This window comes from Siniperca chuatsi, linkage group LG15 (assembly GCF_020085105.1).
Source record: "Siniperca chuatsi isolate FFG_IHB_CAS linkage group LG15, ASM2008510v1, whole genome shotgun sequence".
NCBI lineage: Eukaryota > Metazoa > Chordata > Actinopteri > Centrarchiformes > Sinipercidae > Siniperca > Siniperca chuatsi.
This window is the reverse complement of record NC_058056.1, coordinates 13,300,723-13,325,337: the sequence shown is the minus strand read 5'-3', so window position 1 is coordinate 13,325,337 and position 24,615 is coordinate 13,300,723. Positions and strand designations below refer to the sequence as shown.

General features: G+C 39.5%; 1 protein-coding gene across 16 annotated transcripts in view; it reads left to right on the top strand.

The window, feature by feature from the left end:
* The first annotated feature begins 8,299 nt into the window (after positions 1 to 8,299).
* The window catches only part of esrrb (estrogen-related receptor beta), a 50,417-nt gene continuing 34,101 nt past the window's right edge, over positions 8,300 to 24,615 (top strand). Inside the window, exons 1-3 of one of the 16 annotated variants that reach the window (XM_044166050.1) lie at positions 9,372 to 9,708; positions 9,840 to 9,908; positions 12,611 to 12,751. In XM_044166050.1, the coding sequence (XP_044021985.1) occupies positions 12,639 to 12,751 (113 nt within the window). In that variant the 5' untranslated portion in view covers positions 9,372 to 9,708; positions 9,840 to 9,908; positions 12,611 to 12,638. Of the gene's footprint in view, positions 8,433 to 9,371; positions 9,709 to 9,839; positions 9,909 to 12,610; positions 12,752 to 12,803; positions 13,176 to 15,188; positions 15,328 to 16,458; positions 16,995 to 20,671; positions 20,691 to 20,790; positions 20,860 to 24,615 lie in introns of those variants that run through there. The other 15 variants (XM_044166058.1, XM_044166064.1, XM_044166060.1 and 12 more) reach the window with 15 other exon arrangements.

The window sequence follows — 24,615 nt, the reverse complement described above, 5'->3', positions numbered from 1 at the left end:
ATGATCAATATTTCCTCACACAAATGCCAAGTGCCAAATGAGATATATATCATATATGTATTTCATTTATATCTCAGATATATATATATAGTAAATGGAAGGCCAATAAATTACAGATCTTCCATGATATCTTGAGAAATTAAATGCTTATATATCAGAAATTGGTTAAGGATGCAAGAGCTGCTTTTTTCTCAGACTTTATATCTAAAAACTGTCACAACTCTGATGTTCCAACAAACACAGTAGGTTCTAGTATTCTGTCTATTGTCAACAGTTTTCTGGCCACAGGGATTTTTCCATCTAGTTTTAAACATGCAGTAGCACAGCCTCTTTCTTAAAAAGCCCAGCCTTCATGCATCCAATCTTACTAATTTTACACCCATTTCTAAACTGCATTTTTTTATCAAACGTTTTAGATTTAGAAATATTTTTACCCAATTATTATCTTATCTGAATCATAATAGTTTTGAAAAGTTCCAGTCAGGTTTTAGAGCATTACACAGCACAGAAACAGCCCTTGTCAAAGTAGTAAACGGCTTCCTCCACGCAGCAGATGCAGGAGAATGCTCAGTCTTATTGCACAATGTTTCTTTTCATAGCTATGCTGATGACACACAATTATATTTACCCTTTAGACATAATGATCCCACCTGCTTCAATACCCTCAGAAACTGTCTCAAGGGCATTAAATGTTGGATGTCAAATGACTTTCTTCAGTTCAATGAAAGCAAAACTGAAATACTCTTATTTGACCAGCACAATGCAAGAAATCTTGTCTTACAAGATCTAGGTGACTTGTCATCTGATATAAAGCCTGTGGCCAGAAACTCAGGAGTGATTTTTGACACTGACCTGAATGTCCAGGAGCAGGTAAAGACAGCTGTGCAGTCCTGCTTCCTTCAACTCAGAAATGTATCAAAAATCAAGTCATTTTTATCTCATGCTGATTTAGACAGGGTAATTCATGCTTTTATTTAATCTCATCTAGACTATTGCAACTCTCTTTATAACTGCCTCAGTCAAAAATCTATCTCCCGTCTCCAGCTTGTTCAGAATGCTGCAGCTTGAATTTTAACTGGCTCTAAACGTAGAGACCATATTACCCCAGTATTAGAACAGCTACACTGGCTACCAGTAAAGTTTAGAATTGATTTTAAGATCCTACTGATTACTTTTAGACCACAGAAAGGTCTAGCCCCTGGTTATATTGCTGACCTTTTAACTCAGCCGGAACGCAGCCTAAGATCCTCGGGCAAGGCCCTTTTGGCTGTTCCACAGTCCAGACTCAAAGCTCTATTAGGGTGCCTGTACTTTGGAACGGCCTGCCTGAGGAAATTAGGCTAGCAAAATCAGTTTCATCTTTTAAATCCTTTCTAAAAACACACTTATATAAACTGGTTTTTATGTGAACTTGTATGTATAGTTTTTGATCAGTTCTTAATAGTATTTCTGTTTGTTGGTGGATATTTAGCTGTATCTGTTTGGTGCTATACAAAAAGTGCTATACAAATAAAGTTATTATTATATCCATAGGAGGAAAATAAAATAAGCAAACTCCTTCCTATGCACAAATAGCATTTAGCAATATTGTCCACATAGCAGAGCATTTATTAGTCGTGTGTCAGCTTCCACATGTTATCAGAGATCTATAGCAATCTCTGAATCCATATGCATGAAGTTGTGGTAAACACCTGTGTATCGGACAGCCCTCTGCTGTCCCAGCTGCAGCCACATCAGCCGGGGAAGGGGAGCAGGGCCGCTAGTCTAGCAGATGGCAGTGTGGGCTTTGAAAAGCCATGGCCTAGAACGAGCCCCAGGCAGCCCCAGAGGCCAGCGCTCAGCCAAAGCTCCACATGTGGCAAGCCAGGAAGGACATTAAGTGGATAATAGTTAATAGTGAACCAGGTCATTTACTATCATGTGCGTACTTTATGGAGCAAAACCACTAGTGTGTGCAGAAGGGGCCGTGGCTAAGGGAAGGTTTAACTTTTAGATGCAAATAAAAGTGCTAAATTATCACACAGAGCCATTTGCAGACTGTCACATTCTTAGATAAACATTGTGCAATACTTCAGGTGCTTTAATAGCTTGTTGTCGGGTTGATGAGAAAGCATTTTAGTGGAAATGTTGTTCTTTCAGTCATATGACTGACCCCAGAATATGGCCATGCCAATTTCAACATTTTCCACCCTAGATGTTATTGCCCCTCTCCTTTACAGGGCCCAGGGCCATGTGATGTGTCACTCCACTATAGTTAAGTATAGATGAAGAGATAGCCTCTTTAATATCCAGGAGCTTATTTCACAGTGGCTGGCAGGTCACAGCATGATGACAGCTAAACAAGCCAGTCTACAGGATGGAACATAAGCCACACAAAGCATGAGGACTGAGGCCACCAGAGGATACCATACACTCAAGATGTATTGTTATTAAGATATAGTTAGTGGTGACAGCATACATGCATTTGTAATTTGCTCTGGCTCTGAATGAAGATGCATCAAATTGCTAAAAAATGCAGTTTTTGAAGTGCAAATGGCCTCTACCAGCCAGAACCTTTTGAGTTTCCCTGTGTATAACTTCACTGTTAAGGACAGTCTGAATGTTTTCTCTTCCTTCTCCACATTGATGGACTTTGTCATTGGCCGATGCAAAGCAGGACACATAATAGGATTGCCTTGTCTACATTGTATTTTCTCTGAAAAGTGAATTAGGATATCTCTTTTCGTCACATAGTGAAACAATGTATCCAATAGGCGCATTCAAAACCTTTTAACCACTTTTTGCTGTATTCATAATTGGATTTTAACTGCAGGTTCCTTGAAAACATCTAGCCGTCACCATATCCATTATTGGATTTTTCAAATACTTCTATTCGTGAAGCCCTCTCTTTATTCCTTTCCCGTTGAAATTACATGGTTTTTAATCAGCCAATGCACAAAATGTCTGACTGCACTGGAGTCATTAAACCTGCCTCTACACAGACACATGCACACATCCCACTGACTGCATAGCCTATTAGAGAGATGGAAGATTATGGCCTAAATGAAGCCATTAGTTACGGAAAACCAATGATCATCTTATTTGTATGTATAACTCTGATCCATTTCCCTTGCTCAAGTCAAATATTTCTTCCCTCAAATGATTTTGTAGGAACTGAGTGAAAACAACAGCAGCATCAACAACAAAAACAACATCAGGACCCATAATGAAAGGAGCAGAGGCAAAGGCACTCAGGCGATTGCATGCACCCCTCTCCACTATATGGAGTCCTTCATAGGGATTACCCCTGGTTCCAGAGAGGTTGATTATTAGACGCTCGCAAAGGTTTCATCTGTATCGCCCCAGTTAAACGAGAAATTGCAGGCTGAGGAGAGAGGCTAATAACAGTTATTAACCCCGTGCGGGCGGCGGTGTAAAAGAGCGCCACAATAACGAGGTGCACCACCAAGGTTTGAGGCGCAGCGCAGCTAGCACACCCCCGAGGAGAAGCTAACTTATTAAAATAATGAATTAGCCGACCAGATTACTGCAGCCTGCGGCAAAGGCAATTATCCCCCTCCAAATCCCTGGACAGGGCTCCCTAGCGCCACCATAAAACAAGTGCTCAGAAAGCAGGAGCCCTCCGCTCCTCACAAATGAATAGGCTGTTAATTAGGATCTCTCCCGCTGCGGGTAGCCTTCCCACTGCCATAACAGAAACCACTTCCACGACAGGGAGAGGGGGAGGGGAAACAGTAATGGGAGGGTAAAGAATGAGTGTGACTGCAAAAGATAGTGAGAGTGAGTGAGAAAAAGTGAGACTGCCAATAGTTTCAGTACTGTGAAAAAATGCATACAGTGACAGAGCTGGTTTGATTGATAGAGAGACAGCAGGAATCGTTGGTGGCCCTAACTGAAAGCTGTGTGTGAGGCCTCTTTGGAAACAAACAGGGAGCATTCAATCCCAGCCCAGTGGTGTGTTCTCTGCTAAACATTTGACGGCTTTATTTTACATGGTCAGGTCCAGTGAGCTGGTGTGGCCTGAGAATCAGTGCCTTCCTTCAGTAACTAAATCTCTGCATTAGATATGTTTTACACAACAGCAACTCTAGGGCCAAACTGTGCACTCATAAGCTGCTTTTAAATCCCAAACATTTTTAAATAAGTGTAAAAACAAATGAAGATCAGCAGCCAGGATTCCCTTAAAGTAAGAGTTAAACAGTTCCTCCTGAAGTAGGGGTTATCGGTCCTGGGCTGGCATGAAGAAACAGTCAGACAAGGATGGAAGTGAAGTAGGCCAATGGCCACCCTGAAAAAGAGCCTGCTGTACTTTATGACATATATACAGCCCCTAATGGTTATAAATACTAACGTATCACATGGTTGACATCATGAACCAAATCTGGCCACCTTCTGCTATCACCTTCCAACTCCACATCAGTAGAAATCATAAAGTTTTGAAGGCTGGACTCACCTTGTCCTGCATAGCTATACTTACACAGAGCGGCGAGATAACTGTCAAAGTGGAAACTGTGCCAAAGGGATAACTGCTATACATATTGTAGTTGGCTACCCATTTAGATGTTCTATTATGCATTTCAGTTCCAAAGCATGTGTGAAAGAGTCATTTTTATACTTGATCAGAAGTCCCCCCCCCCCCGCTCTGGGTAAAGATTAACGTACATATCTGGTCTACATTCGAATGCTTCAACCAACTTTGAAGCTTGAACCGAAGTTTTCTTCCAAGCAGCTGCTAGTACTGTACATTCAGTCTTTATTTGCAGTGATTATACTGTCGACTCCCTGCGGATTTTTATGTGTTACATCCTGTTCTGCGAGAAAAAAATTTGGTTTGTTATGGAAATCTTATCTTCCATAATGTCAGTTACTCTTGGGTATATTATGTCACTAATTTTAATTAGAAAAGATTGCTATATTTACATACAGCGAAGTGAATTGCATTTCCTTGACACCATACTGTACAATGCTGCAGTTACTGTATATATGTGTATACAGTCGTTTAAACAAACAAACATTACGTATTAATAGTTTGTAAAGCATACTCTTTATAGTGTGGTTTGGTCCCAAGAGGACGATTATATAGTCACACAGATATGCAGGGCACGAAACAAGACATTATGCCAGTGTACTGTATGAATATGCCTGCAAGGCTTGACATGAATGCAATTTCATGTAATTTGAATGCCTTTCATGAGGCAAGGACTCTTTTGAACTGTCTTAAAAAGCTCATCCACCATGGTAGCTGCCAGTGGCCCTGGGTACAGAGGAGTCATGTCGACAGGCCCAATTAATGATGGGGCGTCTGAGAGTGAATGAATGAGGAGCTTTGAGAGGATTCCTCCACCTTAAATCCCCCTGTGCTGCTGCTCCCAGACTGCCTGTGAAGAACAATCAAACGGCAGCAACCCCCTCCTATTTATCACTTTAAGACATTAGCCAGACATGGGCCTGAATATTAACCAGCTCCTTTTCTGGGAGAGTTCCACACCAAAGGCTGCGTGTGGCAACATACATTTTTAATCACAGGGGAAAACGAGGCCTCTCAATCGCTCTCATCTATTACTGTGTACTTAACTCTCCGCATTTTTTCTCTAGGGCTTTCACAACAGGAAACAAGCTATTATTGTTGTTGCTCTTTCCTTCTGGCTTTTGGTTTAATTTTTATATCGTTTAACAACATTTTATCAAAACTGCAACAATCAGGATTTTATACTCAGTTTCATCCTGTGTTTTCTGGATGGATCCCAGTGAATCCTTATCTGGTACAAAAATTGTATATAAAGTAGAATCTAACTCTCTCAGTGACTATCTTGACTATGCTGACCGAGTTCATTTCCCTGGTTTGACTGTATGTCTTCCTGTGTAGGACAACTGGGCTGAGGCAGTGGAGCGTGAGCCAGGCCTCCACAGCTTAATTGGAGTCATGTTCTCCAGAGCCTGGAGCTGCTCTTCTCCCTGCACCGGCCTCTCTGGTGCTGGGCTTGTGGTGGGAGCAGGAAGGGTAGGGCACAGGTACCAGGCATGCAGGGAGATGATCTGTTCACCCCATCCTCTCCCTCTGGGTTCCCCCACTGTGACACATGGCACCCTGGTGACAAGGTCACTCCACTGTTGTGGCACCACAGGGGGAGCTGGCCTTATTATCAGGAGAGAAGACATTCTTAAGAAGAATCTAAAGGAGAATCTGATCTCCAATCACATTTATTCACACAAGACAAGGTTTTTTATATCCAGAAGTTTTTCAAGGGTAAAAATTTACTTGAAATGAGTTATAAGATATCATGAGCACAACCCAAATATATTTTACATCTTGATAAAAAATATCATAATGGATAATTTTTTTAAATGTATAATTAAGATTATACTTTATTAGAGATAACATACAGGGAAACACAATAACAGCAATACCCAGTCAATAGCATATAATCCAATACAGTAGCCCTTCAGCTAATATAACTTGTGTAAAGCTCATAATGTCCAATCACTTCTGAGACTGTGTCAGAGGTATGGATTCAACATTATGGTCATTTTACAATGCAAGCCAGTGCAGCAAGACCTCAAAATGTTGTTGTATTGGCTTGCATTTGGTGTGTCCACTACCTATTCAAAAAGGTGCTCCTATTTTTATTTTTTCAATGAAATACTGTACAACACAAAAGAGTCAAAACATCTCTGTCACACAAAACTGAACATTTTAAGCTTCACTAAAATAATATTTATTGCAGGGATCCTGCATTATAACACATCATATTGTACAAGTGTTGCTGTTATGTATGCTTATTTGAGCTTTTATACGTTATATCCACTTTTGTACTTAATTTATCTTAGCTGTATTATAGTGTATTATATTTTGATTTGCACATCTCTTATTTCTTACTAGAAATAATTGTCTCATTGCAGACTTATTTTATTATTATTTCTATTTCTATTCTATTAGTACTTCTATTCCTGTGTGCACTGACGTGATAGTGAGCAGCTGTAATGAAAGAGTTTCCCCTTGGGGATCAATAAAGTATTTCTGATTCTGATTCTGATTATTGTTCACTCTCTGTAGTATTAGAAAGTAACTCGGATGGAAAGGAAAGAGTGGGCGATAACGTGACAAATATCAGGACCTGAACACATAATTATACAAGCTCGCTACAAGTGCCACAGCTCACTGTTTACCAAGTATGCTCAAGCATGACTATGTTATAAGACTTTTATTTTGAAATGCTTTGGTGTTTTCTCTTCTCTTGCATTATACATTGTGTAAGGTGGACTTAAATAAAACAATTATATTTGTATTTTGCAACACAGAAATGTATGCTGAAATATAGACATTGAAATGTCTAACAAATCCTAATAAATCAGGTCCCACCTAATTACAATACATTTTTTTAGATTTAACAATTACTTCCAAACAGAGCCTAAATATATATACTATGGCGCATGTGAAACAACTAATATAGTCACATCATTTTGATTATATATGTGTTGGAAGATAACATCCCTAATGCAGTCATTATTCTATAAAATGAGATGTCTATAAGACAAGCAATGCACCAGATTTTTGGTTAAAAAGCTTTCTTAGCAATTTTTTTTTGGTTTGCATTTGTTTAGGTAACGATTTATTAATCACTGTTTAGTGAGGACATTTCAGAAATCAGTTAAATGAGGAACACCATGCATGGGCTGGAAATGCCCTGCTAGCATGTATCAATCTCACGGTGTAAGGAAGTGAAAACTAAGGAAAGTCATTTGTGTCCAATGAAAGTTTTCCTTTGGAAATTTTGCCTTCCATTAAGAATCAAATTAAGCACTGGACCAGTGCTTTCTAGAAAGTCCACCCCCCCTTGAAATTCACACACTTCTAATTTGTGATTTATTATGTTCTTGATGTGTTAGGAGCATTGGTGTGCTGTTGAGTGAGTTTGCCAGTGCGTAAGTATCACAGAGGGGGGTGAAGCAGAGTATGCAGCCATCATTCACTGCTGTGGGTCAGCCCTTGCACGTGGCAGCAGGTGACCAGTGTCAGACAGGAAAGGTCACAGACCTGCAGTCTGCACTCTCTCCCAGTTTACAGAGCTTTAAAAAATCCTGCAGACAACCAGGCAAAATCTGACGCTATAAGACAGATTATCTGCTCTCACGCCGTCATGGTACCGTTCTGAGGTTTGGGTCATGATGAGATATTCACTGGCTGGAGCAGCTAAACGCGCAAGCTCACTTAGCTGGATGCCTCTTTGCCTGATGCATTTTCTCTGTCCCGCTCTCCTCTCTCACTATTTCACTTTCTTTATTGTCCCTTTGTCTCCAGAACTTAGACAGCACGTAACCTTTCTTCCTGGCTCGTCTGTCTGCATGAACCCTGATGACAGTGAAGTCTGGAGGCAGTGTTTTTGAACATCTTTCAGCCTGGCAACTCTCTGTGGGAGTCCTCTGACATGAAGGTACTACCTTATTTGTCTAATGCGTGATGCACGTTTGACATTCACCTGTGTGTGTGTGCATGTGTGTGTATGTATGTGTGTTTGTCTGGACCTTATTCTTGTGTTCACAGGCCCATTAGTTAAATAGATAAAATGCATTGTTCCTTTTTCATCTCTGTATCGCCTTAGGGGTGTTTTTCCTTGATTGCATTACAATCACAGTAAGCTTTCCCTCATTAGTGGTAAGCATGTTTTAATTTCTTATTTGAGACAGGGAATTTCACACAAACATATATTCTGTTTTTCAAATTTTAGTTTAGTTTAGTAAAATGTTGGCTGTTTTTTTATTTTTTAGGGACGATAAAATCTGCCGGATGAAGATTAGCTATTAAGTTTTACGTGGGAAACCTTTGTACTAGCCCCTCCATTGTGGGAAAAGGGCATTGATAGGAAGGCAGATAGAGCTGATCAATAAGTAGTGCAGTTTTCTCCCCAGGCCTTCTTTCATATCTCTCGCTTGTTTGTGTTTTGAAGGGGTCTGGGGTAGGGTCTGGTAAAGTGGTGGCGTGGGCGGGCTTCTGCCCCTTTATCAATCAGGATTTTAATTACACACGTCTAGGGCGACAGCTAGATTAGAAACCAATCGACGCTATCGGCCACAAAATCTAATTACTGTTTATTGACAGATAAGGGCAGGCCCCCTTCACTTTTCCAAATAAGATAAACCTCCCCCCTCGTACACAATGAAGAGCAGCTCATACTGTCCATGAAAGACTCTATGATAAGTGAACCCCCACTAGAGAATTCCTCTATGCTTATGGAGAGACGTTACCTCTATGGACTTCTCTGTTATAGATGACACGGGATCAGTGTGAGGGAGCCACATTACACTTATCCTTTAAACTGCATAAGCTTTGTAATAGTAGAAGCCTTTTGCTAATGCAGTACATTCAGGGAAGTTTTAGAGCTCATCTCTGTAACCTTTAACCTCATGTTTCATGAACTCTAGTTACTCCCTTTTTGTGAGTTACTCATAAATCAATGGGGTCTTAATGATGAGTAATGAGTGGCCCTTTACCCTGCTGAGCATACACAGGTGAACCATCCCGTGTCCTGTAGACACACATCTCCCCAGAGGACAGTCCATCCTCACCCTCAGCGATGTCCTACTCTCTCTGAGCCAGAAACTGCCCCCAACACCCTCCACACCCTCACCCTCACCCATACTAGCCGTGTTACAGCCTCCGTCACAGCGCAATGAATGCACTTTGCCTTTAAAGCCGAGAATCTGCCTCAGGTAAATATGGAGTAAATGATTGGATTATTGTTCTTTCATTTGGCTGTGTAGTAATGGCTGGATTATAAACATTGCAGAGTATAGATTTCCTGTCAGATCCTATGAATCAGACATCCTTATCTCATTTCCAGACTGCCGCTCCAGCGAGCGCTGCCATCTCCCAGCCAGGGAGTCTGGGAGAGCATGGGGAAGCCATAGACGTGCGTGCACACACACACATACAGACATGAACATAAACAGACAGAAACATAAACAGACAGACAACCAGACAAGCACACACACAGTCACACACACACACATGGGTTAGAGGGAGAGAGAGAGAGACAGAGACACTGTTGTCACCCAGCACAGCACAGGCACTCCAAAGTCCATTCGAAGATTTCAAAAACCACTTAGGCCCCCTGTCCATATTTGTTAAGCAAGTAAATCTAAGGGCTACGGCACACTGAATTCAAAGAGAGAGAAGAGACAGCGATGTAGAGAGCATGAGAGAGAGAGGGGGAAAGGGAGAAAGATGTCTCCTAAATGAAATTTAGGTGAGGGTGGGATGGAGGGTGGCTGACAGCAGGTGGAGGGAGAGAGGCTTTGGACGCTCTGATTTGGTTTGAATCACGCAAAGAAAAATGTTTGGGTTTGAATTATGCAGCAATTTTGACCAGGACTGGAGATTGATGCCTGATTCGTCTGATGCTTGGACACATCAGTAGTTGTGTCTGATATGTTTTTCTCTCTCTGCCTGTCTCGCTGCCTCTTCACTGAATTTATTTTCACTGGATTACCAACACTGTAATTGGGTTAGGGAGCTGTGTGGACCAGTAACCGCTGCCCAGGCATGCTTTTATTGGAATCCATCAAAACTCACCGCAGAACTACGGAAAGTCAAAACACGACACAAGCAAAACTGATATTACAAAAATACCAGTAGGGTACATGTGTACCTACAGTATGTACATGTTGACAAAAATGTGAATCAGTGTGCGAGCATTCATTCTTTTTAATTCAAAAGTGCTTGAGCTTGACTCGTGTCATGGATCCATTCCAGTGTATTCCAGTTTAGCCATAGCAGACGGGAGAGAATGCGAGATACATTTGCTCTTTGTGACGTCTTGTGACGTTGTAATGTATTTGATGGTGACTTTCAGAAAACCATAAGAAAACCCCCATGAACCCACATTTGATTGGCATAATCAGTTGATTTCAATACTCAAATATATAAATATGTTTTTGTGGACAACATTGCATTGGCAGAGACAAGTAAGTGCACTCAAGGTGAATTTGGGCAACTCTTCTTTAAGTAAACCAGCACTGATTCAGAGTAGTTTGAAGTGGGGCAGCAGCACTTCTATTAATGTCAGAAAATAGTGAAAAATGTCTGTCAAACTGCTTGTTCTGCCCGGCGACCAACAGTTCAAAACCCAAAGATATCCAGTTTAGAATCATATAAAGCAAAGAAAGGCAGCACATCTCACATTTGGGAAGCTGGAAATTTTTGCTTAAAAAATTACTTAAATGGTTAATCAATTATTAAAGCAGTTGCCAATTGATTTTCAGTTGATCAACTAAACAACTGATTGACTCATCATTTCAGCTATTTGAACTATATTAATCAAAAATATTAAGTGTAGAAACTGAAACAAAGATTCTAAAACTCCATAAAATCACTCTTCTATTTATTAGCAATGATAGTTCCTGGCAATATCTCAATGACATTACATATTACAGCCATACATCTCCTGATCCTACTTGTAAGAGAGGATTGTTTATGTTAGCCAATAAAAAATCACATGTGAATTCATAAATTGAGTAAGTCACAGTCTGGATAATCTTTCTGTGGGTTGTTGAGAGCAGGTAGTTAATACACCTAACAGAGGGAACTGAACAGGACCGCTGTTGTCATTCCTTAGTGCTGAAGCGCTGTGCCATTACATTTATAGATTTTCTCTTTGATGGGATAATTTGGTCTTTATATCTCTCACGAATGAAGTGATCCTCAATGCTCCTTGCGCAGCTCAATGTGCAGGTCCCATTTTCAAATACAGTTAATTGCATTCGAAAAGAATCAATGATACTTTCACGGTGACAATATCATTCTTTTAATGTCACTTAATTTCCTCAGTGAAATGATTACATCAATAGCCTGGAACCCATTTCTATCTTTCAGCATGAATTAATCTATTAAGGACAATAATTACACGTTTGTAATGGATAGGTTTTTGTGCTCAATAGTAAATGCAGTCGAGTCTCCATTGTGTGCCTGGTTGTTGGCACTGTCCTGACTGTCATTCATTCAGTTTATGAATTACACTATCACCCTGGGAAAATATATAAATAAAGGTACCTCTGCTGCAGCTCCTTGATGGCCTTGCTGTGAGATAGCCCTCCCTCTAGTGGAGATGATAGAGTTGGTTACTGCTGTCAGCTGGCTTTATGCTCTGGTCCACAGCTGAGGCAGTCAGTCAATGATGGAGAATGTAAGCTGTGTGGATCTTACCCACAGAAAACTACATGCCAAACTACATTGTATATATAGGCCTATATATATGTATATACATGTATGTATATCTATATCTATCTATCTATCTATCTATCTATATATATATATATATATATATATATATATATATATATATATATATATAGAGAGAGAGAGAGAGAGAGAGAGAGAGAGAGAGAGAGAGAGAGAGAGCGAGAGAGAAATAGATAAGATAGATAGATAGATAGTCCCTAAAAATCAAATCAAATGGAGTTTGTGAACGCCTGGGTTATGTGATACAGCCACTGTGATCTCTGCAACACACACGACACTGCTATTGTCCTATTATTTATTCATCAACAGTCGAAACCATCCGACAGCCGTGGCGTTCAGCCTTTTCACGTCTACTGTCACCTGCCGTTTTCTCAGGTGAAATACCCACCAAACCTCGGGGGTGATGAGCAGAGAGGCAAAATCAACCAAATCAGAGCCTCTGACAGAACTCAACAGACTTCAAACAGCTGTACAGGCACATAGAGGCTCTAAGGATGGACACGCTGCCTACAATGAGTGAGTGAGTTTCCTTACAGCCTGGGGTGTAGGAATTCACGGAGCAGTAAAATCAAATAATAACAATACGTACGCTCAAAATTCAGTGGTATTTTTTAACATACCAAAAAAAAAAGTGTGAGTTAAAGTCACAAGACAGACTGGCCGAACGGTTACATTTCTAACTCGTTTTTTTCCACGTAAGAATCTTTTCCTTGAATTACATTTGACCCCGCTCACCCACCCGGGTCCTGCCGCCGGTGGAGGTGTTTAGCCACAGGGCGCGCGCCGGAGGAGGAGTTGAAAGTGTGGCTGCTGTGTGTGACAGTTAAACGGCGCGCTCAGACACACAGAGCCACACCACCAGCACCACTACAACCTGGAGACACCACGTCTACTGTGCGCTATGCTCAGCCGGGGATGTGACATGACTTGTCCGAGTAAGGTACACATTCATCAAACTAAGTTTATCTTCCTGTTACACATTCGAGACACATTGTTTTGTTTTTCCCAGTTTTGTGTAGTTTTTTTTTTTTAATTTGAAGAGTTTAAATATGTTTATGCTAATTTAAATTTAGCTTCGACGCACCTGTAGCTACTGTAAATTACATCCGCGTGCACGCGGATTAGCTCTAATTGAGGCATATACAGTGCACGCGGACCTGCTACAAAGTACCTTGTCCTCTGGGAATGGTGACTGAATTATCGATCTGACCATTACTGTATGCATGAAAAGGTTAAATATGGCGACTTTATAAGGCCTAGCTGTCAGTTTATTTACAGAAAAATTCTGAGGTAAAATTGTTAAATGCAGATTTATTTGCTAATTCTTTGCGAAAGTGGTTTAAGGATGCTAGATTGTTTAAGAGCTCTTATGCTCTCGCTCTCTCTCTCAGGCCAAACTTGTTTACATCACCAGACTTAAATGACATTTTGTGTAAAATTGACATGTCAATTAGAAAGTTGACTAAAGCAACATTATCAGACCTTCACGTTACTCTGTAAAGGTCAGCATGTGTAAGTGTAACTTCAGCACTGTGTAAACTGGAAAACATTAGTTGGTGTTATGTTTAAGTTCTGCTGTATGAAAAGCAAAGTTAAAGTATTATCATTTTATGACACAAATAGATGTATTATTATATATTTTTTCCAAACCAGACAGTATTATTTTCACTCAAGTTACTTTATTTGGCTAAAGTAATGTCAGTCTTGCTCACTGTTTTCTTCTTTTGACATGTTAATACTGTAGAATGTTTTCTTATTGCACCACCCATACAGACAGAACATGTAAACAAACTCACACACATGCACATGTGAGCTGTGCAGAGTGAATAAATGCAGATAAGTCTGTTGCCAAAAAACAAACAAATCTCAAATCATTAAAACAGAAAAAAATGCGCTTGTTATATAATCAACACAGTCCTGCCATACGGCACTAACTTTGTCATGCCATGTGTGATCGAGTGTTTGCCTAGTGCAGCTCTATTCTTTATTTGTATCAGATCCCTTTCTGTCAAATCAACTGTCACATGCCGTGATTTTTTTTCATAACAAAGTTGATAAGAAGCAACGATAGCAGCAGCAAGGCTTTCATAGCTCACACTGCGTGACAAAAGTCTGTGTGGTGTCAGTCGAAAGCCTTGCGAGGCCAAAGGAAAATATGCAGAAATGTGATTTATCAGGTGACGGCAGTTATCAACATGAAAGACAGTACACAGGTTATATACCAGGATAATATTGCATTCTGTCATGAGAAAGTACCCCCTCGAGTAGTAACAAAGTCTCTTGACTTAAACCATGCTGGATCAGCTATTTGTACTACTAGAGTATGTGGTCATTGGACTCATAATGAAGGGGTTTCTTGACAGTTTTAGTTACTCTAAATAAGCTATTCTTGAAAAAGATTTTTACATCCCAACTGAGATAGACAACTTAAATAAATGGCAGAAAATTTGAATTTTAAATTATATTAGAATTCTAATCAATAATGAAGTATAATATACAGTATACTTTTTGTCTTGTTTGTGCCTTGTGAGGTGTACAGATATGTTTTATTTTCTTTTTTGTCCCATATTTTGTGCAGTGTCTTATTGAAGTCTGAGAACTGTGTTTGATGGTGATTTGATTCCTCTTTAAAGAATTAAACTGACAGGTGTTTGATTTGGCATCAATCTTAATTGGATTTTCATTTATTTAGTCATTTGTTTTCGTCACAAAAAGAGACCAGATGCTGTGTGATCTGTGCCACTGTGGAGGCACTATTGCTGCACATCAATGGGCCTGTGATGATCAATAGGGATTGCGTGATGTTTTTGCATTGATTATAGAAACGTGAGCCGATGAATGGAACTGGATTCCTCTCCAAGGGTTATACTGTTCCTGTTCAGCAGAGAAAACTGGAGAGCAGCAGAGCGACCTAACACACCTTTTTGCATGAATGTGCTGGTAGAGCTCGACTCCTCCTCACTCTTCTTTTTATTGAAGTAGCTGAAGACCGTTGTCAGGCACCTTGTGAGTTTTAAAGAAGTGGGAGAGCTGCTGTTTCTTTCTGCTTGACTCAGCCAAGCGTCTGCTCATTTCTCCAATAAGATGCCATGGTAAGCTCTGTTCTTATAATGTGGGGATACAGTAACATGGAGACCCTCACTGACTGTGAAATGGTATCTGCATTCTCGGCATTCTTACTGAGCTTGATCAACAGTGAAACACAGGCGGTTCTAAAGCTGGGGTTAGAGAAGACAGAGCTGGGTTTTCCGCTGCTTTAGAAGCTGATGGGCTTCCAGAATATGAGTTATGGCTTGAGATCATCTCTCACATGTGGTGAAAGGTTTCACAAGGGTACCTCACATGTAACACCCGCAAATGGAGCTCGCGACACAGCTCAATAAATACATTTACTGTCCTTAGTGGTTTGAAAGCTATTGCTTTTTGAAAGTGAAGTGCTGCAGATGTACTCGACTGCTTGCTGGAGCTTCTATAGGGTGGCTTAAACTGGTGTCAGATTTTACTTTATTATGTGTTATATAACTGTACAGGCTAAATTTTGATATCTTAAAAATGCATAGAGTGGATTACAGTAAGTTTTTTTGTTGTCATAGTCAAGTTTTGAAATGTCAGCTGCTTGGCAAAGTTCTCTCTTGTTATTGTGTGAAGTGATATTGCTTTGACTTTCCTTTGGCTTTGTTTGATTTCATAGCAATGCATATTAATACAAGCATACAAACAGGATGTAGAAACTGAGATGAAATGATTTTCTTTGCAAATTCATAAAATGTAGATTACACAATTTTATACGAATTTAAAGATAACGACAATAAATGTTGCATTTTCTTCAAGTCAGTACAGAAATAAATAAATCAAGCTTTTCTTAAATATTCCACAAATGCAAGGTGCATGCACTGATACAATCTCCTACTTCTCTTTATTATCTTCATTTATGCTTGCATTTGAATTTTGAGCATCCAGGATTTTCACAACTCTATTTAATTGAGATGGACACTTTGCGTGTTTACTGTTCTCCTAGTTGCATCTATGTTCCTAATGTGATAAGTTGTTTTGTCTATGTGTGTGTGAGCCATGTGTGGTGTGTGTGTGTGTGTGTGTGTGTGTGTGTTGTACTTGTGCATAGCGGAGTGTGCGAATGAGCGTTTGGATCCCTCCTCCTTGGTGCTCCGCCGGCCCCTCTGTCGCTTTAAGTCCTGCCCCTCGGAGCCAGCCAACAGCAGCTGTTCCATATTCATCAAGCCCTTGAGTCTTAAAGAGCCCTATCCCGTCCATGGAAAGAGTCATTCCTCTCGCTCGCGCTCTCATGCTCTCTCCATCTTAGCGCTCATCCCGCTGCTGCCTGCTCCTCTCTCTCTCTCTCTCTCTCACCCCCCTTTACCTCTCTGCTTATCTCTCCCTCCCCCTTCACTCTTTCCCTCTTTCTCTGTCATACACACACATTCACTTACATACACTCAGACACTCGTCCTCTCTCTCCCACACATATATACATAAACACACACATACACAAGACACATGCTCACGCACACACGCGCCCACTCAGTCCATCAGAGTCCAACATACCTGTGCAGGCTGGGGGGAGCGGTGCTGGAGGGGCTTTTCGGCAGCGTTGTCTCTGAGGGTGCTGTGCTATCATTTGGGGAAGAAGCGGGTCTCAATTGTTTTCTCTTTCCTCTTCCTCTCATTCCTGGAATGCTAAAACTGGACTGATGGACATTTCAGAACTTTGTCTTCCAGACCCTCTCAGCTATCATAACCAGTAGGTGCACCTTGTTTCTTTATTTCCTTCTTTCACTTTTCCTTTTAACCCCTCTGTTGTGATGCAGTTTTATTTCTTCACTGTCTTTCTTTTCTCCTTTTTTTATCCTCATCTGCTCTTTTAACAATATCAGCTCTAGTTTTGTTTCTTGAACCCTACTAGTCTCGGCGCTGAACTTTTTCTTGTTTTAACAGTGATGTACTTTCCCTCTCACGCCTGCTCGCACTCTTAAACATGCACTTGTTCATTGTTTTAAGGGCTCTTAAATCATGTAGTATTTGACAGTATAGAGCAACAGGGCAGGTGCGACTGTGTATGTGTATGCATGTGTGTGTAGATTTATTGTCTGAGCACATCATGTTTGCCAGTCTTTATAAATTTCATTCAGAGAATGGCTGATTGATTTAGCTTGCCCTCTGCAAAGTGTGTATTTTTTTCCTAAAGAATTAGGGGTACCTGTCCAGTTGGGTTAGGAGGTTGTTTGCTGATGGCTTTGTTCCTAGATCGGGCCGCCCAGGGAGAATGAGAATAATATTTTAGGGAGATGAGATTAACGTGAATCCATGGAATTGGAGAGGATAAATTACACAGTGTAATATTTGTAGCCAGAGAAAGACGAATGAAAGGACCCTGTAACCTCAGTGAGCTGGCAGGTCTGTCCCAGCCAGCGGCACGCGAGGAAAGCTGCTGTCTCAACAGCTCCTGGCTGCTGGGACAGTCTGGGACTACCTACCACACTTTAACTTTGTAAATCCATTGATAACTTACATTTGATACAAAATAAGCTACCTTAAGTTGTGAAAATATTTATTTGTTGTTATATTCTTTATTTGAAACAATATTAATGTATTTATTTCAGCACATCCCTGTTAATGTATGAAAAACACAGGCTAAAACAATGGGCTTGTGAAAAGATTTGTTTCAATTTATAGATAATTTTTGTAGCAATCTTTATTATCTTATAATATTTTCAATAGATATTATTGTGCAAAAGTGTTGATTTGTAGAAGACCAATCAGATGTTTAAAGACATTTCAATTACCTGTTACAGTTGCCTGATACCTCAGTGTATTCAGACATTTTTTATTTAATTGTGTTTTTTGAAAAATATTTAGTCCAGTTTAAATTGTCCGTTCTTATCATTTGTCCAAATTGAGCTTTCTTGTAAAAGAGCTTTTCATATACTGAGCATTATTTTATAACACCATAATTAAGGAATTTTTAAAAATTCATTCTATTTTAAAGCAATACATGCACTGAAAATACTTAACAGAAAATAATTCATTGTTAAGTTAGAAAGCTGTTAGGATGTTTTGCTTTACTTGACCCATTTGTACACAGACATTCTTTACTTTGGGCTTTAATCACTGCAAATTCAAAAAGTCATTCTAGAAAACATAATATCTTAGACATATATGCATAATCTCCTTTGTTATTCCTCTAAAATGGATTATACAATTTCATTCTCAGATACACCTTAATACAAAATTCCACAAACAACAGTAACAGAATGGGTATTTCTGTAATGTGTTTTATCATAGTTTTCATTGTAGTGTACCCTGACAGTATTCCCTAAATTGGAAGGCAAAACTACTTCAATTAATATTTAGTTTTTAAGCAGATCTTTACACCACCCCACCATATATGTACATTTTAAATTTTTAATAAATGATTAATCAGAGGAGACATTGAGATTTATTTTTTTATTTTCCCAACAAATGCACTTTGCAACACATTTTGAGTCATATTCATTGCAACAAGGAGAAACATTATTAAACATGAAAGCATTTGACATTTTCAATTATGTTGCAAATCATTTGTTATATTTTCAGTTGACTTTATTTGACTTTGTCTCCTTTCAGGTAATCTGGCAAACTTCAAAATTTATTTATTTATTTTATTTTTACACTCAAATGTTAATGTCAATTTATCAAATGTAAAATAATAAGTTCCAAAATTTGCAAATGCAAATTATTTTTAGTTAGTTAATTTGTTATTTTTTTCCAACAACAGTTACATATTGACAAATTGCAATATTGTTAGAGATTTGGAGATGGTGTGCACTGATTTGCTATGTGTATATAATAAAAGAAAATACTGATTAATATTTAATAACACTTGACACAAGAAAGCATTTGCATTTTTGTGTCCCATGTTCATAATATTTGATTAATATTGATACATTTAACATTTAAAATAATGGTGAAAAGAGCATTTACTCTTTCAAAGCTGAGTTGTGAACAGGTGTTTGATGTATAAATAACTTCAGTGACTTATTGTAGATGTGTTAAGAAATAGTTTTTGCTAAAATGTGGATGTAATAATAGTCTTTTTTCTAACTCCTAAGCTAAAAATCTGTCATAATAACATATGTAGAAATGATGAAAATAAATTAGCATTTTCTTGATTACATGTCTACCTCCCAACAGTTAGTTATTTGTGGGATCTCTACAGCATTGGCCTGAGTGTGCTGTTAATTTTGGTTCAGCAGTGGCTCTCTTCTGCTAATTGTACAGCGGTATTTGCAGCCCCTCACTGTGGGCTGGATGTGGCCGTGATGCTTGGTTGAGAGGATTAGTGGGACGTATTTGGTCCATGTAATTAGCACAGCAGTGTTGTGGAATCACTGTAGTATACACTCTATAGATTGACCCGAGGGCATCGCCACTGCCTGGGAATTAGATGGAAACAGAGTTTTGTCTTTAGAATAGAGAGACACGCTCTTCTTGTCTCTTTGCACAATGGCGATTTAGAAATGTGAGTACATGGAAGTTAAGTATTTTGATAACACAGGTTTTACTGAAAGTTTCATTCTACTGTATATGATATGTATTTGCTCAAAATTGGTTTCTTGGTTGGTTCTTGGTGTAGCCCACTACACGCGACTAAAGTCTAAATATCTCTTGACTCATGCAGTGTGATGAGCCATTTACTGTATGAGGCTGACAGGCTTATTGTTGATCTTGTATTGCAGTGGCAGTTCATGCCACTCAGAAGTCAGCCAATGCTGAGGATTGTCAGTTTGAGTTCCTCTGTGCTTGTTATAAAACATACACCGTCTGAGCGGCAGTGAATTGAGATGTGACTTCTTTCTGCTTCTGAATGTTCTATCAACACCCTCGCTTTCCTTAAGCCCTGGCAGAGCCACTGCTATAAACTAACTAGGCTATCCAATTTCCCTTCATGAAATAAGGGCTTTTTAATGTATTTTTTAGAGAAGCAGAAAGAAGTTCGCACACAATGATGAATTAGATTTCAATTTATTTGACTTCATTCCCAGCTTGCTGCATTAGAGCCTGCAAACACCCATCTCTAGCAGTCCGTCTGCTTGATTTTTATTAGGTTTCAGAAAACAAGGCGAGGGAATTGCATTAGTGTATCTTAAGTTAAAAGCTCTTTGCTCTTTGACCAAGTGTTTCATTGTTATTGGGTTAATCAGATTTTTGCTGTCTTCATGGAGATGCTATCGCAGGCTAGAGGCAGTGGTGGGTAACCAAAGCAGCCGTGCACAGACACTATCCAGATGGGATCAGCTTACGGTAATTTGGTTTCAGAATACATTACCAGAAGAGGCTCCTGGCCGAGAATGGCCACCCCACTATGAGCCAGGAGCTGGTGGCCTCCATAGCTGCAGTGTCCAGCCCAGCTGACCAGCCAACCCGCCAGTCCCACTCCCACCCTCCTCATTTCCCAGAGGTTTTAGGAGTTATTGGGATATGTGCCTTTTAAAGAAAACCTAATGTTTTAAAATTCCATTTGTCACCCAATTCTAAATACTTCTTCCTTGTACCAACAGGGCTTTGTTGTCCAATTCATTAGAGAGATTCCTGAGTCCACTGGCCACGCTGGAGCCCTCTCATTTCTGGTATCTAGTATCATTACTTTCACTGTAAAAATGTCACTCAGCTCAGGCTGAGTGGGGGATGGTGGAGCATGTTGTCCTTAACCAGGCCAAATGGGGATGCAGAGTCTATTGACACTCTCTGGTAGTTCACTGTTCTGTAGCTGCAGAGGTATTTGGGTTCATACTTGTTAGCGCTTAGGCTGGCTTTAAGGAGCTGCCACATTAAACTCACTCATTCATTTATAGTGGTGCTTTATTCCCCAGGCAATTCATTGGGAAAATAAGAGTAAGAAAAGCATGCAATATCCAGACTTGTGTTCTGAAACCTGACCTCTTCTTTTTTATATTTCTTCATCTGGATTCCAGTGCACTCCATTTAGTATTGTAATATAAAAAGCAGTGTAAAAATGGTCATATTGCATGTAAACTTTTTTTCTTTTCATAACAGCCAATATGGCATAAATCTCATTGCAGAAAGTATTACATTTTATTTTTTATATTATCCGTCAATCTTGGAAGATGTTACTGTTATTATAACATGCTTTCTCTTGAGACCCCTTCTGATGTTTGGCCTTTATACCTCTCAGTGATTAGCTACCATACCTCTTTGGCTATTTCACAACATCACACATACAGAAACCACCAACCACCACACGCGTCCCTCCTGATTTTGCATCCATTGTAACCTTGGACACCTCCACCGCAGTGTGAGAATCTGTTTAAAAATAACCAGGTCCATTAGTCTAGAAGGATAATGCTAGCCTACGTGGGCTCTCATGCCCTTGTGGCAGCAGAGTGCTATCACTGACATAGTGCGTCAGCACTTCTTCCTGTTGCTCCAACATTGAAGGGCTCCTCCTCATTTACACACACATGCAGACATGCATGTACGCACTAACACACACACACACACACACACACACACACATACCATAACACATAAGTTGAGAAAAATAACAGAGTCATGAAAAGAGCTATTATTAAAGTAACACACTTGAAAAAATACTGAAAACAGTAGAGTGGTAAATTAGTCACAAGAAACATGAAGTTTTCTGTGTTTGCCAAGTTTGCCATGTTTCATACGGTTCTCTCTGTTAGTATTGTGTGACAGGTATCCCTATGAATGCTCACTACAATGCTGCGGCTTTTCAATCACTCTGTCCTAAATATAGTGGAGGGATGGTTGTAGGTCCTCTAATTCACACTTGGTAAAGAATGTGATGTAAGGTCTGTAACTATATGGGTGTTTATCAGTGAAGGCTATTGGTATTGAACGGCCAGTTGTTTGAAGGTTATGTTTTGGAGCAGTAATTGAAATGCAAAATAACATTAGGATCGATGGTTAGCTTTGTTTATTTATGAAATCAATATTGAAGCCGTCCGTCACAGTAGCAGCTCTGATTGCCACTGACAGCTTCACCAAGTCTTCTCTACATGGCCAGGGTGAGCCTTGTGCCCATTACAGCTTTTAGACCAAGCACTATTTATTCTGATCACTCTTTGGAAAGCTGTGATTAAATGTTTCAGGCTCATATGTTAAAACACACAGTCTGTAGTTTAAAGGAAAACTGTGGGGCATGAACTGTTGAAAACTATTAAATTAAAAAGACTGATGGTATGTGCAATGTTATGGGTGTGTCTTTGAGAGAGAGAGTTCTACTATCGCTCATCCCTGATTTGCCCAAGGGAAATAGATGTGACCAATAACCAGCCAATATTGGCAGTGTGCTAAAAGCCAGCCACTATAGGCCTAGTTTCTCTGTGCTGAACAGGAATTTCTATTGACATATTTGTTTCTCTTGCTCATATTACAGAAATAGCAAAGACCCTTTAGAATTTTAAAATAACTCACATTAAAATATGTTAGAAAACATTGCTGTAAAATCCTGTTTCCAGAAATCAAAACTGGATTATCTTCAAAACGAAACATAATTAATAAATATTTGGCGGCGTGAAATAACACTTAATCAGTATTGCAAAGGCCTTTGAGGCCCGCTAACTCACACTGAATTAGCAATGCTCTTATATAACTCTCATAACATTAACTCACATGTATTCTTACTTTATACCATAATTTTTTTCTTTTTTTTTTGAAAGATGGCCCTTTATTTTATTTATTTGTTTAAACTGATGTTGTTTCCATCTTAGTCTGAAACAGGACAGAAGTTCCAGACCTCTAAATCGCTGTCCCCACTCCAATCTTTTCAGTGGTTCAAATGTGAAAGTGAAAGTAAAATGAAAACGAAATAGCAATTCAGTCTGATTATTAGGCTAGGTTCTGACTCTCCATTACACAAAACATTATGCATTACAGATTAACTTTGTCTCATGTCTCATAAAACCTCTTTTTTATAACTTCACTCTTGTAATACAATCATTTCACCTGATGACTGACAGATTTGTGTAAAAAAGTGTGTGTGTGTTTGCTTCTCAGTGTGCATTCCTGCTTGCTCGCCTGCCTTCAAATTATACAACTGTGTGCTTATGTGTGTATTTGCCTGTTGGTCACAAAACATGTTCACATTAAAATGCCTCATGGTGAGACCACCTCAGTGCAATCGAATGGTCACAGTGAGGGGCTGGTTGTTGAACCTGCCACTTGGAGCGACTCTCCCTCCCAGGACACACCAGACATGGTGAACGCTGAAATGTATGTTTAGATTGCCCCCTGAAGGAGACACATTAATTCAGGAAATATCCCCAAAGTTTAATTATTCCTGAATGGTGTGGTGGTGGACACTACCGTATAAATCAGCCTTTTTATTACTAGCACTATTTATGGGGAATGTGTGGCAGCTGGTAGAGATGAGCTAGTAAAAAACTAGAGCCTATTGCTATGACTATGTCTGCTGCTGTGGCAGATAGTCTTAGCAATAGTGTTTTAAGCAGCATCAATTCAGTTTGGAACTGTTTGACAAACCACAACTTAAATGTGAGAAAGTTACATTTTTTACATGAGGACCATGTTGTATAATGCATGTTATTTTAATCTTACCTATGAGCCGTGATTACACACTGACTGTCAACCTGTACAAACATTTACACATCTGACTGATTTAAATGATCCTGGACACCTGATAAACCTGCTAATTTTTGCCTGTTAATTTTGCCTCACATATTTGTGTATGTGTGTGCATGTGCTTGCATGTGTATTTGTCTGTTTGTATTTGACTCTTCTTCTCATGAAGAGGAAAATTTATGATGGAGGCAGGATGGGCTCTTTGTTTTAAGCAGGTAGAGTTCTCCCCTAAACAAGGATGGCCTATCAGAAGAAGATTAATGAAGTAATTTCATGCATGGCTCTATGCCTCCTTCCTCCTGTACGCACAGTCACTGTGTCTAAACCTGTGATTTACACTGGACTGTGTTAAATAGCCTTAACCCTTTATAATAATATTTCTTTCTGTTTGTGATACACACATACACACTACAAAAAGCATGCAACACAATCAGGAATATCCTTCACCTTTCTGATAAAATTAACCAGTCTCTTGAATATCTTGTGAACACTGAACAGTAATGCATGACTTGCACTCATTTAATTTTTTTTTGCTCAAGTTTCCATCATTCATATTTTATAATCCCCCCTCTTTATTTTACATAAGGAACCCTACTGAGAGTACGTGTGAGGTGTGCTGTGATTGATATCTGCTGGCTTTCCACATAATGTATGGCAGTTAAACAAAACCTAGCCTTAAAAGGCTTTTGTAGCATAAAACAGAATTTTTCTGACTTATTCCTACAATATTAGTCTGGACAGGTCAGTTATTTTGAGCA